General features: G+C 45.5%; 1 protein-coding gene across 2 annotated transcripts; it reads right to left on the reverse strand.

Annotated features, from left to right (window-relative positions):
• Positions 1-206: 206 nt before the first annotated feature.
• Positions 207-12806, reverse strand: SMIM7 (small integral membrane protein 7). 2 transcript variants are annotated; one of them, XM_041762011.1, is made up of 5 exons: positions 12672-12775; positions 12548-12589; positions 11844-11896; positions 7478-7568; positions 207-1324 (listed from the first exon to the last, which is right to left on the reverse strand). In XM_041762011.1, exons 1-5 carry the CDS (start codon positions 12695-12697, stop codon positions 1309-1311), a joined length of 228 nt encoding a protein of 75 aa, XP_041617945.1. In that variant the 5' UTR covers positions 12698-12775; the 3' UTR covers positions 207-1308. The 2 variants fall into 2 exon arrangements, with proteins under 2 accessions (XP_041617945.1, XP_041617944.1); XM_041762010.1 differs by lacking the exon at positions 7478-7568 and having other exon boundaries at positions 12672-12806.
• Positions 12807-12868: the final 62 nt, after the last annotated feature.

Genomic DNA, 12868 nt, shown 5'->3' on the forward strand with positions numbered 1-12868 from the left:
TCTAAAAGCACATTTGCCCAATTCTGGCCTGACATTTTTTAAGGAAAATCCAAAAGGGGGAAATCTAACAGTGCCTCTTTTCTCACTTTTTTGACAGCCTCCAAAATGATTCCTCAGCGTTTCCCAAAGGGTAATTCAAAACAACTCCAGTTGGAAGTCAACTAACTTCTTGGTTAAAAAAAAAAAAAAAAAGTATAAACAAAAGATCCTTTTTAGAAATGAGTTTTATTTTCAATGCTGAGTTCTGAAAGTCTGTAGATTTACTTCTTCCTCCCACCAGGTTTACCTACAAATCAGGATTTCAAAAACCACAACAAACAAATGAAACACTGTAGGGTCTGGATGTCGACCACCAGCTTTTCATTTTGGCGCTAAAGGACCTGCCTTTCAAAGAAGCTTCTGTCCAAAATGCTGTATTTCCTCGAATGAGGCTCACTGCTCTTCAATCTTGAAATCACTCACTTGAAAAGAAGACCCCAAGTTTCAAGCTTTCAGAACTGGGTCCCAGTATTACCACGTATGTCACTCTCATTCCAGAAACTATACAATTAGCGGCCCCAAGAGTTACTTTAACAGAAGGGCTTTAAGGCAAGGCAAAGTTTCTCCTAAAACCCACATCTGTGCCTGCCAACTATTCTGTACCTCTCTTCCATGGGAATCAGTAATACTTTACCCTTTAAGTCCTGGGGATGACCTCAGTGACACTCAGTGGCCGAGCAGAGCCCACTGAGACAGGAAAGGAATCTGGACATAGGCCCAGAAACAATGAACCCGCTTGTTATTCCTAAACATAGTCCAATAAAGAGGCTGCATCAATCTTAAAAGCCAACCTTTCTGTTTCAGATCCCTGGATAAAAATTATTTTGAAAAATCTGTATAACTGGAACCAAAAAGGATGGTTATTAAAAATAAAGCAAGAAACATCCAGAAATGAGTTTCTCGTAGAAGGCTGGTAGAAGAGGAATTTCAATCTAAAAAAACAATCAAGACACGTTCTTTTGTCTGTGGGGAATGCAATGTTATCACATCCCCTTCCATAAGCCCTCCTAAAACTCCTTAAGTAGACAGCATTTCAACGCAGAGACCAAAGTGAAAATATCTTTGAAAAGAAAACAATGACGTGGCTGGGAAGCCGTGTGCAGCTTGGCAAACATTTTTCCACCCACCAAGAACTTGGGCTTTCTGGGAAGTTCGCTGGTTTTCCGGTCAAAACCATTCTTGAAGTCGTCAGGAACGGAGGAAGGGAGATTCAGCATCTGGGAAGGTGGTTCCTGGTTCCTGGTTCCCAGGAAGGTGTGTATCTGGGGCTCAGGAGCCAAACAGCCTGGAAAAGTCAGAGGGCAGAAATGGCCATGAGGATGGAAAGGATGGAAAGCTCTAGCTAGGAAAACACTTTCAGAAAATATTTTATGTCACTATTTTTAAGATTATTTTATATTGTTTATTGATTTTATAAGTAAATTTTCTGTTACACAACATGAATATACTTAACTCTACCAAAAAGTATATTTTATTTTATTTTAACTAGGCTCCACACCCAGCATGGAGACCAACACAGGGCTTGAACTCACAACCCTGAGATCAAGACCTGAGCTGATATTAAGTGTCAGGGCTGAACTGACTGAGCCACCCAGGCATCCCAACATGGTACGTTTTAAAAAGAAAAAAGCTATTTAAGAAAGTATCTCCTTCATCAGGATCTATAACATTTTATTTTAGCCCATTCTTTATTACTGTAAGTCAGTGATGACTTTCATAAATTGAAAAAAAAAAAGTATTTTTGAGTAAACAGGTGATTACAGTTAACTCTATTCAGTGAAGAAAATCTGAATAGGAAAGGCCTGGAGAGGGGTGTGTGTGTGAAGATAACAGAGTTCCTACATATATATATATTTGAAACATTTCTTTAAATCTAAACTCTTTCCAAGATAAAAAGGCCTTTTGAAAAAAGAACAACAGATGGTACAGGATCACCACATCAAAAGAATGAAGTTGGATCCCTACCTCACACCATATGTAAAAAATTACCTCAAAGTATATTATAGACCTAACGAGTAAAATTAAAAGTATAAAACTTTTTTTTAAAGATTTTATTTATTTATTCAAGAGACACAGAGAGAGAGAGAGAGGCAGACACATAGGCAGAGGGAGAAGCAGGCTCCATGTAGGGAGCCCGATGTGGGACTCGATCCCCTGACCCCAGGATCACGACCTGAGTTGAAGGCTCAACCACTGAGCCACCCAGGGATCCCAAAATAATAAAACTCTTAAAACAAAACTTAGTCCTATATCTTCATGACCTTGGTTTGGGCAACGATTTTTAGCTACAACACAAAAAGCACAAATGATGAAATGACAGAAATAGATTAGAATTTATTAAAATTAAGTATTTTTGCACTTCAAAGGACATCATCGAGAAAGTAAAAGAGACAACCCAGAGAATGGGAGAAAATACTTGCAAATCATGTATCTGGTAAGGAACTGGTTTCTAGACTATATAAAAAAAAAAACTTATAAGTCAGTTATAACCCAATTTAAAAATGTACAAAGGACTTATATGACATTTTTCCGAAGAAGATATAGAAATGACCAATATAAACACATGAAGAATGAAAAAAATAAAAAATAAAAAAATAAACACATGAAGAGAGGCTCGATGTCATTAGCCATTGGGGAAATGCTAATCAACCTTCACATCCACTAGGATGGCTCTAATCAAAAATAATGACAATAATGACAATAGGGGATCCCTGGATGGCTCAGCGGTTTAGTGCCTGCCTTCAGCCCAGGGCGTGATCCTGGGGTCCCTGGATTGAGTCCCACATCGGGTTCCCTGCATGAAGCCTGCTTCTCCCTCTGCCTGTGTCTCTGCCTCTCTGTCTCTCATGAATAAATAAATAAAATCCTTAAAAAAAAAATATTGACAATAACAAGCGTTGGCAAGGACGTGGGGGAAATTGGAACCATCATACACTACTGGTGGGAAGGCAAATTGCTGCAGCTACTTTTAAAAACTACTCTGGCAGAACCTCAAAAGGACAAATACAGAGTTACCATATGACCCAGCAATTTCACTCCTGGGTATAGAGCAAAGAAAACTGAAACCTTAAGTTTGCACTAAAACTTGTACACAAGTATTTGTATCAGCAATGCTCATAAACAGCCAAAAAAATGGAAACATCCCAGATATCCATCAACTGATGAGAGGATAAACAAGCTGTGGCACAGACATACAATGGACTATTCTTCAGCCACAGAAAGGAATGCAGTGCTGACACACGCTACAACACGCTGGAACCTTTAAGACATCACACTGCATGAGAGAAGCCAGACACAAAAGGGACCATATATCGTTACAATTCCATTTACATGAAATACCCAGAACTAGCAAATCCAAAAGGACAGAAAGTAGATTAAGTGATTACCAGGAACTGGAGGGAAGAACGGGCAGTTACTGCTTAATGGGTCTGAGGTTTCCCTTTGGGGTGATGAAAATGTCTAGAACTGGATTATGCCAGGGGTTTCAAAACCCCATGAATATACTACAAAACTCTGAACTGTAAAGACTGACTTCCACTTTTTACTTATTAATCATTCTCCGTGGTTTGACACACTCATTTTTCTCCCTGTCTTCCCACCCAGCATTTTATCATGAAGATTTTAACATATGGAAGAGTTAAAAGAATAGTTCAGTGAACACTCGCATATATACCACCTCAATTCTACAATCAACACTGCTTTACTGGAGCACCTGGGTGGGTTAGTTAGTTGAGCCTCTGACTTGATTTCGGCTCAGGCCATGACCTCGGAGTCATAAGATGGAGCCGCACGTCAAGCTCCAGGCTCAGCAGGGAGTTGGCTTGGGGTTCTCTCTCTTGAATTAAAAAACAGCAACAAAAAAAACTTTCCTTGGGGTGCCTGGGTGGCTCAGTCAGTTAAATATCTGCCTTTGGCTTGGGTCATGATTTCAGGGTGCTTGGATCGAGTCCCATGTCAAGCTCCCTGCTCAGCGGGGAGTCTGCTTCTCCCTCTACTCCTCCTCCGGCCCATGCTCTCATTCTCTCAAATAAATAAATTCAAATAAATAAAAAATAATTCTGCTTTACAGCATACCTATTCATTTATCTACCTTATTTTTGATGCATTTCATACTTAAGTTGCAGATATCAATATTCTCAGTTCCTAAGCACTCAGGCACGGTTCTCTCCAAATTTCATGTTTTTCAAGACTTTTAAAAATTTCCAAAGTGGATGGAACTGGAGGGTATTATGCTGAGTGAAATAAGTCAATCGGAGAAGGACAAACAGTGTATGTTCTCATTCATTTGGGGAATATGAATAATAGTGAAAGGGAATATAAAGGAAGGGAAAAGAAATATTGGGAAATATCAGGAAGGGAGACAGAACATAAAGACTCCTAACTCGGGGAAACGAACTAGGGGTGGTGGAAGGGGAGGAGGGCGGGTGTTGGAGGGGAATGGGTGACGGGCACTGAGGTGGACACTTGACGGGATGAGCACTGGGTGTTTTTCTGTATGTTGGTAAATTGAACACCAATAAAAGTTAATTAAAAAAAAAAAAATTTCCAAAGTAGCTCAGCTCAAACAATATAAAAGTGGGGGCAGGGAACCACGAACCATCCTCTCAGGCCCTGTTAATCTCTTCTCCAATCTGAGCACAGTCATTTCTGTGGACAGCCTGGAGTAGATGCTTCCAACTCCCTGGCTGGAAGGGTTTTCTCCACAGACTTCAGGCATGTATTCAATGTTTGCTATATGCAAATCACAACTGAGCTCAGAGTGTGCATATAAGTGACAGGCAGCCTTCTTTGCCTGCAAAACATTGCCCCCCATGTAGACAGAACTTTCAGCACATCATCAGTGATAGTGCCGTGACAGCTGCTTGGATGGGCATCCTTTTGAGTTACCTGACTCTTCCCGCGTTCTTGGACATTTAGGTGATTTCCAGGTTTTTTTTTTTTTTTAAGATTTCATTTATTTATTCATGAGAGACACAGAAAGAGAGAGAGAGAGACAGAGAGAGAGAGACAGAGACATAGGCAGAAGGAGAAGCAGGCTCCATGCAGGGAGCCTGATGCAGGACTGGATCCCAGGACTCCAGGATCACGACCTGGGCTGAAGGCAGGCGCTCAACTCCTGAGCCACCTAGGTGTCCCCGGTGATTTCCAGTTTTCTAATATCCTGGGAAAGTTACTCACTGCCTCCCTGACAGACCTTTTTCTGAAGAGGATCTTCCCTCACTTGTGGCCCCTACTGAAAGAGGTGGCCTAGGTCAGGGGTCGGCAAAAAGCCACAGGATGAGGAGTTTGGGCTTTGTAGGCCTAGCAGTTTCTGTCACATGGCTTCAAACCCCTCTGCTGTAGTGTGCAAGCAGTCACAGAAATAGGTGTGGCTGTATGACAATAAAACTTCATTCATGAAAACAGGAAACAGACTAGATATGGCCCATGGGCTGTGGTTTGCTGACTTGACCTAAGTGATTATGCTGGAATCAGGATAACCCCAATCTAACTGGACCTGAGTCACACCTAGCTAGGTCAATCAGGCTCTGCTCCCAGGAAGCAAAATCAGGACACCGGGCTGCAGACAAAGATAGCCTTGGGCTGAGCTCGGAGGTCACAGAGCCTAAGGTGACCATCTTGGTCACAGGCCAGCAAATGAACAGTAAAGGGAGCTAGCTGGGCGAGAGGATGATGAAGCTGATGGACAGAAAAGAATGATGAAAACACGGTGTTCTTCTCTGCCCCCAGGACCTTTGCACATGCTATCATGCCTCTCTGGCTCTGCAAATGGCAAGGCTTTTACATGTTCTTTAGGTTTTGATTGATTAATTGATTGAAAGATTTTATTTATTTACTCATGAGAGACAGAGAGAGAGGCAGAGACACAGGCAGAGGGAGAAAGAGGCTCCATGCAGGGAGCCTGACATGGGACTCAATCCCAGGCCCCCAGGATCACGGCCTGGGCTGAAGGCAGCGCTAAACCGCTGAGCCACCCAGGCTGCCCAGGTTTCTATCTAAATAGCACTTCTCTGTGAGCCTCTTCCTGACCATCTCCTAAATTGAGAACCTCCCATTCACCTCATTAGTGATTTTTTCCCTATTTATTTTTCTGTCCCTGTCCCATCTATTATACTGTGCATTCGCTGATGGCAGGAACTATGCCTATCTTGGTCTCAGCTATAAGCCCAAGGCACAGCCCACGCTGAATAGTTGTAAATAAATGAAGGGAGGAAAGCACAGGTGGGAACCTGGAAAGACCAAAGCTGGAAGAGCACCACCTGACACTGTCCTACTTCCTGTGAATCCTTTTTTTTTTTTTTTTTTCCTTCTTCCTGTGAATCCTAATGATACTCCCTATCATGTGCAAATTCCCTGATTTCTTCACAAGTCCTCTTTGTACCCGGGCAGGCCTCATATGAGCTCCCGAAAAGGGCTTCTCTGGGCATACATCACGGTCCTCATTCTGGGCTGTAAAACACTTTCCGTAGCCCAGTGAAACCCCTAAGTCCTGGGACACCTGGGTGGCTAAGTGACTGAACATCTGCCTTAAGCTCAGGGTGTGATCCCGGGTCCAGGGATGGAGTCCCACATCAAGCTCCCTGCATGGAGCCTGTTTCTCCCTCTGCCTATGTCTCTGTCTCTCTCTCTGTGTCTCATGAATAAATAAATGACATCTTTAAAAAAAAAAAAAATCTCCCAAGTCCAGGAATCATCTCAAACAGCCACTGGGCTGGCACAAGGATCACCCAGCAACCCCAAATTCAGCATCTCAATTACTCGGGAGAGCTGACTTTTCATTCTCTTCCTCTTTATGACAAGAATGGGACCAGCCCAACATGATTAGCCCAAGTGATTGCCAGATTCTCCTACTGTTTTTCCCCTGAGTCTGCTTAACACTACTGTGTCTCACAATTCGTTATCAGCAGCATTAAAATTAAGGCTCTGACTGTGGAAGGAAAACCAATCCAATTCGATTTTTTTAAGCCTAATGAGGAAATGGAAAATGGGCATGAAAACAGATTTAAAAAAGTCTGAATAAATACACTTCTGCTGGCTACTGGCAGGGTAGAAGCAGGACCCAGCAGCACAGTGGCCATTAAGCCACATTTTCCACCTTGGCAGATACCAAGTATAGGCTAAACACAGCAGAGCTGGCAAGAGGTGGACAGGGCCATGGGCTCAAGGGAAGGCATCTCTTGGCAGCCTCTGCTAGGTGCCAGGAACAGCCAGGACTCAGAGAACACCGTGTTCCAATCAAAGCTCCAGCCTAGACCACAGTGACACGGTTTAACCTTTGCAGACCCTGCTCCCCTCTCTAGCTCGGAGAGTTCTTATTTTGAAAGCAGAAAGCGTGACTCCAAAATGAAGACAGGCCAGAGAACGACCAGGTAGTGGGTCACCCTGGAGGACAACACGGAGGGTTGGGACACAAAGGGGACAGGTAGGCTGGACTTACACGATCATGCAGAACATCATGAAGACATTCCACAGGGCGATGAAGATTCGGAAGTATCTGAGGCTCAGTAAGAATTCCCGGATGTTGTCACCTGGAAAGTCAGAACGCGTTTTTACAAGCCCTGCTGACATTTCTGCTGAGATGGCTGCAGTGTGTTTCTGCAGTGTCTGCCTGCCCTGATCCCACTGACCCACATTCTGGGGGCAGCATAGCTTTTCCTGTGGGTCACCTCTGCTCCCCAAACCTTGGCCCTTTGGCAGGAGCTGCCACTAACCAGCCCCTGAGAGCCCCCAGCCTCTGACTGCCTCAGGGAGGAGCATGTCTGCCCAATAAGAGTCAATCCTAGGACTTTTGTCTCAACTACTGGGAAAGAGGAACTTGCTTTCTATCACCCTTTCTGGGCTAGGAAGATGTAAGCCCAGTCTTTTCGGGCAGAGGTTGGCAAACAATGGCCTGTGAGCCAAAGCCTGCCCTTACCACCTACTTCTGTATGGCCCATTAGCTAAGAACGTTTTTAACACTTTTTAACGGTTAAAAAGAAAACCAACACAGTATCTTGTGAGACACAGAAATTACATGAAATTCATATTTCAGTGTCTACTAATAAAGCTTTATCAAAATACATCTATGCCTGCTTACTTTTATACAGGTATACCTCGGAGATACTGTGGGTTCAGTTCCAGAACACTGCAATAAAGCAAGTCAAATGAATTTTCTTGTTTCCCAGTGCATATAAAGGTTATGTTTACATGTTTACACTACACTATAGTCTATTAAGTGTGCGGTAGCATCATGTCTAAAAAATAACATAGATACGTTAATTACAAAAATACCACTAACAAATGCTAACCATCATCTGAGCTTTCAGCAAGTCGTAGTCACTGATCACAGATTACCATAACAAATACAATGATAATGAAAAAGTTTGAAAAAATTGCGAGAATTACCGAAATGTGACAAATGGGTACACGAAGTGGGCAAATGCTATTGGAAAAATTGTGCCAACAGACCTGCTCACAGGGTGGCCACAAACCTTCAGTTTGTAAAACTACAGTATCTGCAAAACATGATAAAGAAACACAATAAGGGGCACCTGGGTGGCTCAGCGGTTGAGCATCTGCCTTTGGCTCAGGGCGTGATCCTGGGATCCAGGATCGAGTCCCACATTGGGCTCCTTGCAGGAGGCCTGCTTCTCCCTCTGCCTATGTCTCTGTCTGTCTCTCTCATGAATAAATAAAATATTTTCTTGAAAAAAGAAACAAACACAATAAAATAAGGTATGCCTCTCTTTCGCATGACTGCTTTCAAGGAACAGAGTTGAAATGCTGCACCAAGAATGTGTGACCCACAAAGCCTAAAATGTTTACGATCTGAGACCTTAACAGAAAATTGTGCCCAGGGCAGCCCAGGTGGCTCAGCAGTTTAGCGCCGCCTTAGCCAGGGCGTGATCCTGGAGACCCAGAATCGAGTCCTGCATCGGGCTCCCCGCATGGAGCCTGCTTCTCTCTGCATCTCTCTCTCTCTGTCATAAATAAATAAAATCTATAAATAAAATAAATAAAATAAATAAATAAATAAATAAAATAAAATAAAAAGAAAAGAAAAGAGAAGAAAAGAAAAAGAAAAGAAAAGAAAATTGTGCCAAGCCCTGCTCTAGGGTCATCTTTTGTCAACACAAGCCAGACTGATAGTAAAATCAACCCAGAAGGAAAGAGAGAGCTGGAGAGGGTCATGCAGGAGAGCTGATTTAAGGCCTCAGTCTGGGTGGTGCCTGAAAACAGTTCTACCCTTGGAGGTTTCAATTTTCTTCAACCACTTTGGGCTGGGTTTTTGGTGTTGGCACTGAAAAAGCATACTAATTCAGGCAAGTAAAAGCGGAGTTCTGCTTTGATGATGACTTACACTAGTCCCCCCATTGCCACAGAACAGAACCCATTCCAAGGGGAAGCAGTTTAGTACGTTAAGATTCTAGAGGCGTGGGTTCCAGAACCTTCCTCCAGGGTTTTAAGTCAATCATCCTCCCTCTCTAATCCTCCAGAATGAAATAAATGGGTCCAGGTGGGGTAACCCACAAGGGTGCCACCCAAAGCATCATCTATAGACCAGGGCTGCCCAGTAAGTACAGAATACCAGGCAGGAGCTCAGAAATTTACACAGCCACCTGGCACCGCAGCACCATCCAATACACGATGAGCAAACAGTTTAGACGAGTCCGGTATTATTCAACCCACTGGGATTGCCACATGCAGCCCAGCCCAAACTGCAAATGTCAAACACAGGTCCATCCCCAGGATGTCTGAGAGGCACTGCTTGCAAGGCCCTTCTCTGGGCCCAGCATCAAAAAAACAGGCTCTCCTGCCATCAACAGATGCTAATTGAAGGCCACTTGTTCTGGGCAATAGCCAACCTCAGGGGACACAGGGAGGAACAAAGGAAAAAGATAGGTATCCTTGCCCTAAGAAGATCACACGCAGGAAAAATGCTAAACAAGAAATCACACACCTGATTATTCACCATAGCAGGTGCCATGGGAGCATACAATGGCAGGGGAGGGGGCATTCCAACCTAACCTATGTCGGGGAGCGAGGGTCAGAAAACTTCGACGAAGCGCATAAGCTCCAGCCTTAAACACTGGCAGGAGTTTCCTGCCCTCCCACACAGGTGGCCTTGCTCAGTCCTTAGCCTATAACATACACCAGCCTCCTCCTGTGTAAATGGAGGTGACAAGCCACTAGGAATCACGGTGCCTAGCACACAGACGGCTCTCAACAAATGTAGCCACTACGACATCAGGGGTGAGGCAGGCACAGGGAGAGGCACATCCTCCACAGTGGCAGCAGCAAGCACAGAGGACTGGCTGGAAGGAACATGCAGAGAGCCCCTGATCAGAGAGAAGTCACTGTTGTGACCATCCTGATCACTGACATTCTCACCACCATCAGGTCCTTCTACTTTCCCACCCACCCCAGCTCCACTTTAGATCTCTAGACCACCACCCCAGGAGTTGGTACAATACCTTCCACACAATGGGCAACCAACATATACACCTGCTGAATGAAACACATGAACCAAAGAATGAATGGATGGATGGTCTAGTGACTGAGACCACCTCTGGGGGCAGAAAAACCCAGGTTGAAGCACGACACAGTCACTGATTTCCTACATGGCCACAAGCAAGTCAAGCCACAACCCTGAACCTCAGTTTCCTATCTAAAAGGGATAGAGGTGGAGTGACACACCCACAGGAAGCACCTGGCAAGGCAGCCACCACCAACTAGGCACCCAATGAAAGGGAGTGGTCAGATCGTCATCAAATTCACTGCGCCTTTGGGTTCCTATCGCGTTCATGAAACACTCCATCATGGCACCCATGGCTGCAATGCCACCCCCCTCAGGGGGACTTCCCTCCACACACCGCAGCTGGAGCAGCAATCCCAACACTATGCTCACCTAACATCACCTCCATCACCATTGGTTCCTTGTTTAGGAACTGCATGTCCCACCCCAGAGTAGTATAACCCACAAGGCAGGAATTTCATCTGTCTTATTCTCTGCCGTGTTCCCAGCATCCAGCACAGTGGCCAGCATGTGGCAAGTATTCAGTAAATGCTTGGTGAATGAATAAATGCATGAACACAAGAGTCATGTGCAGGTCCCACTAGGTTTCAAAGAGTTACATGAATAAATTCGGCAGAAAGTGTAAATTTCAGGGCCTCCAGGACAGGTGAAATGATATAAAGATGAGGGGGTTGGGGCTGGGAGGAAGTAGAGGCCACAGACCCTGCCTCACTGGGGTCCTGTTTTTCTCAACTTGATCCAAGGGTGCCAAGAGGTTGCTTGAACCCTGAGCTACTAGGATGTTCAGATTTTTCTTGATAAATCAGACATCTGAATCCTTACATGACATCTGATTTATCTGGAAGCTAATGTTGGCACCTAATTTAAAAAGAACAGGTCTGCAGCACTCTGAAAGAACAGGTACCTGCTCATTCATTCATTCATGCTGGAGGATAGGCACCTCAAGGACACAGGAATGGGCCAAAGCAAGCAAGATCAAGTGTGAGGGGCAAATACAGCATACGTAAAGGAAAATCACAACTGCAGATGATAGCATGTGTAAAAGAAAATTATAACTGCAAGAAGTTAGAGGAGCTACCCAGGGAGCTCTGATAGGAGAAAGAAGAGGGTGATAGAAGTGAACAGAAGGAACAGCACATCATTAGGCCCATCTCGCTCTCTCTCCCTCTCACAAACGCACACACATACACACAGACACAACTGAAAAGAAAACTAAGGTAGGGCTTGGTGAGAAAAAATTGTCCTCTCTCCAATGGAACAATGTCAGAGTCCAGAAAGGAGGCCTTACCTGTGCTGGGCTCCCTTGACTCCTCCCCAAAGCCCTGCGTGTCCTTCTTTTTCCTACAAAGAGGAACAGACAGTGTCCACTTTCGGTGGGACATAAAGTCCACTCAGTCCCCTAGCCCTGAAGGCCTCAAACACTCAATTGCAGCTCTAGCCCTGCAGCTGACTTGCTCTGTGACCTCGGGTGGTTCAATGCCCCTTTCTGGGCCATCAACTACCCATCAATCACAGGGCTGCAGCCACCAGGGTCGAGAGGTTGGTCCGTGGGTACAGAGTAGGGCTAAGAAATTGGGGGGGAGGGCAGCCCGGATGGCTCAGCGGTTTAGCGCTGCCTTCAGTCCAGGGCGTGATCCTGGAGACCGGGGATCGAGTCCCATGTCGGGCTCCCTGCGTGGAGCCTGCTTCTCCCTCTGCCTGTGTCTCTGCCTCTCTCTCTGTGTCTCTCATGAGTAAATAAATAAAATCTTAAAAAAAAAAAAAAAGAAAGAAATTGAGGGGGAGAGAGAGGAAGGGCCAGAGGCTCTCCAGGATGCGGGAAGAGAGATCCCCGAGAAACTGGAGCCTTGCTTTCAAGTCACCATGGAGCAAAAGGTCACAGGAGGACCAGGCTGGGGGCGTGGCCTGCAGCGCGGGGCGGGCTCACGCTCGCGGGGGGGGCGGGGCCACGGGGCCCCTGGGTGGAGCCGCGATCCAAAGCGGCCTACTCACAGCTTAAAGTTGAGCACCGCCCCTGCGTTCATCAGCAGCGTCCTGCAAAGGGAGAATGAGGTTACCTGGACCGCCCCTCGTCCCTCTCACCCTTCTTACCCCAGCCTCTGGCCCCCCTAATTACCCGAACAGCAGGATGTCCCCGATCATCGTTACGGCCGAAGCGTCCGTCAGAACCGGAAGCGGAAGTCCCGGAGGGGGCGGAGAGAAAGGCAAGAGCCGACCAATCTCGAAGCCGCGCTGGCGAGGACTGGTCCAATCGAAGGCCAAGGCAGGCAGGGTCCCGCCCCCCGCAGGCCCAGGCCGCTTTAGGAAAGAACG

This window comes from Vulpes lagopus, chromosome 7 (genome assembly GCF_018345385.1).
Source record: "Vulpes lagopus strain Blue_001 chromosome 7, ASM1834538v1, whole genome shotgun sequence".
NCBI lineage: Eukaryota > Metazoa > Chordata > Mammalia > Carnivora > Canidae > Vulpes > Vulpes lagopus.

Bases quoted from the DNA above. Each gene is read 5' to 3' on its own strand.
- SMIM7 (XM_041762010.1), bottom strand. From the start codon at position 12,697: ATGATCGGGGACATCCTGCTGTTCGG. The intron at 12,590-12,671 runs GTAATTAGGGGG...CTCCCTTTGCAG, and splicing joins GGGGACATCCTGCTGTTCGG to GACGCTGCTGATGAACGCAG. The intron at 1,325-11,843 runs GTAAGGCCTCCT...TGACTTTTCCAG, and splicing joins GTCAAGGGAGCCCAGCACAG to GCTGTTTGGCTCCTGAGCCC.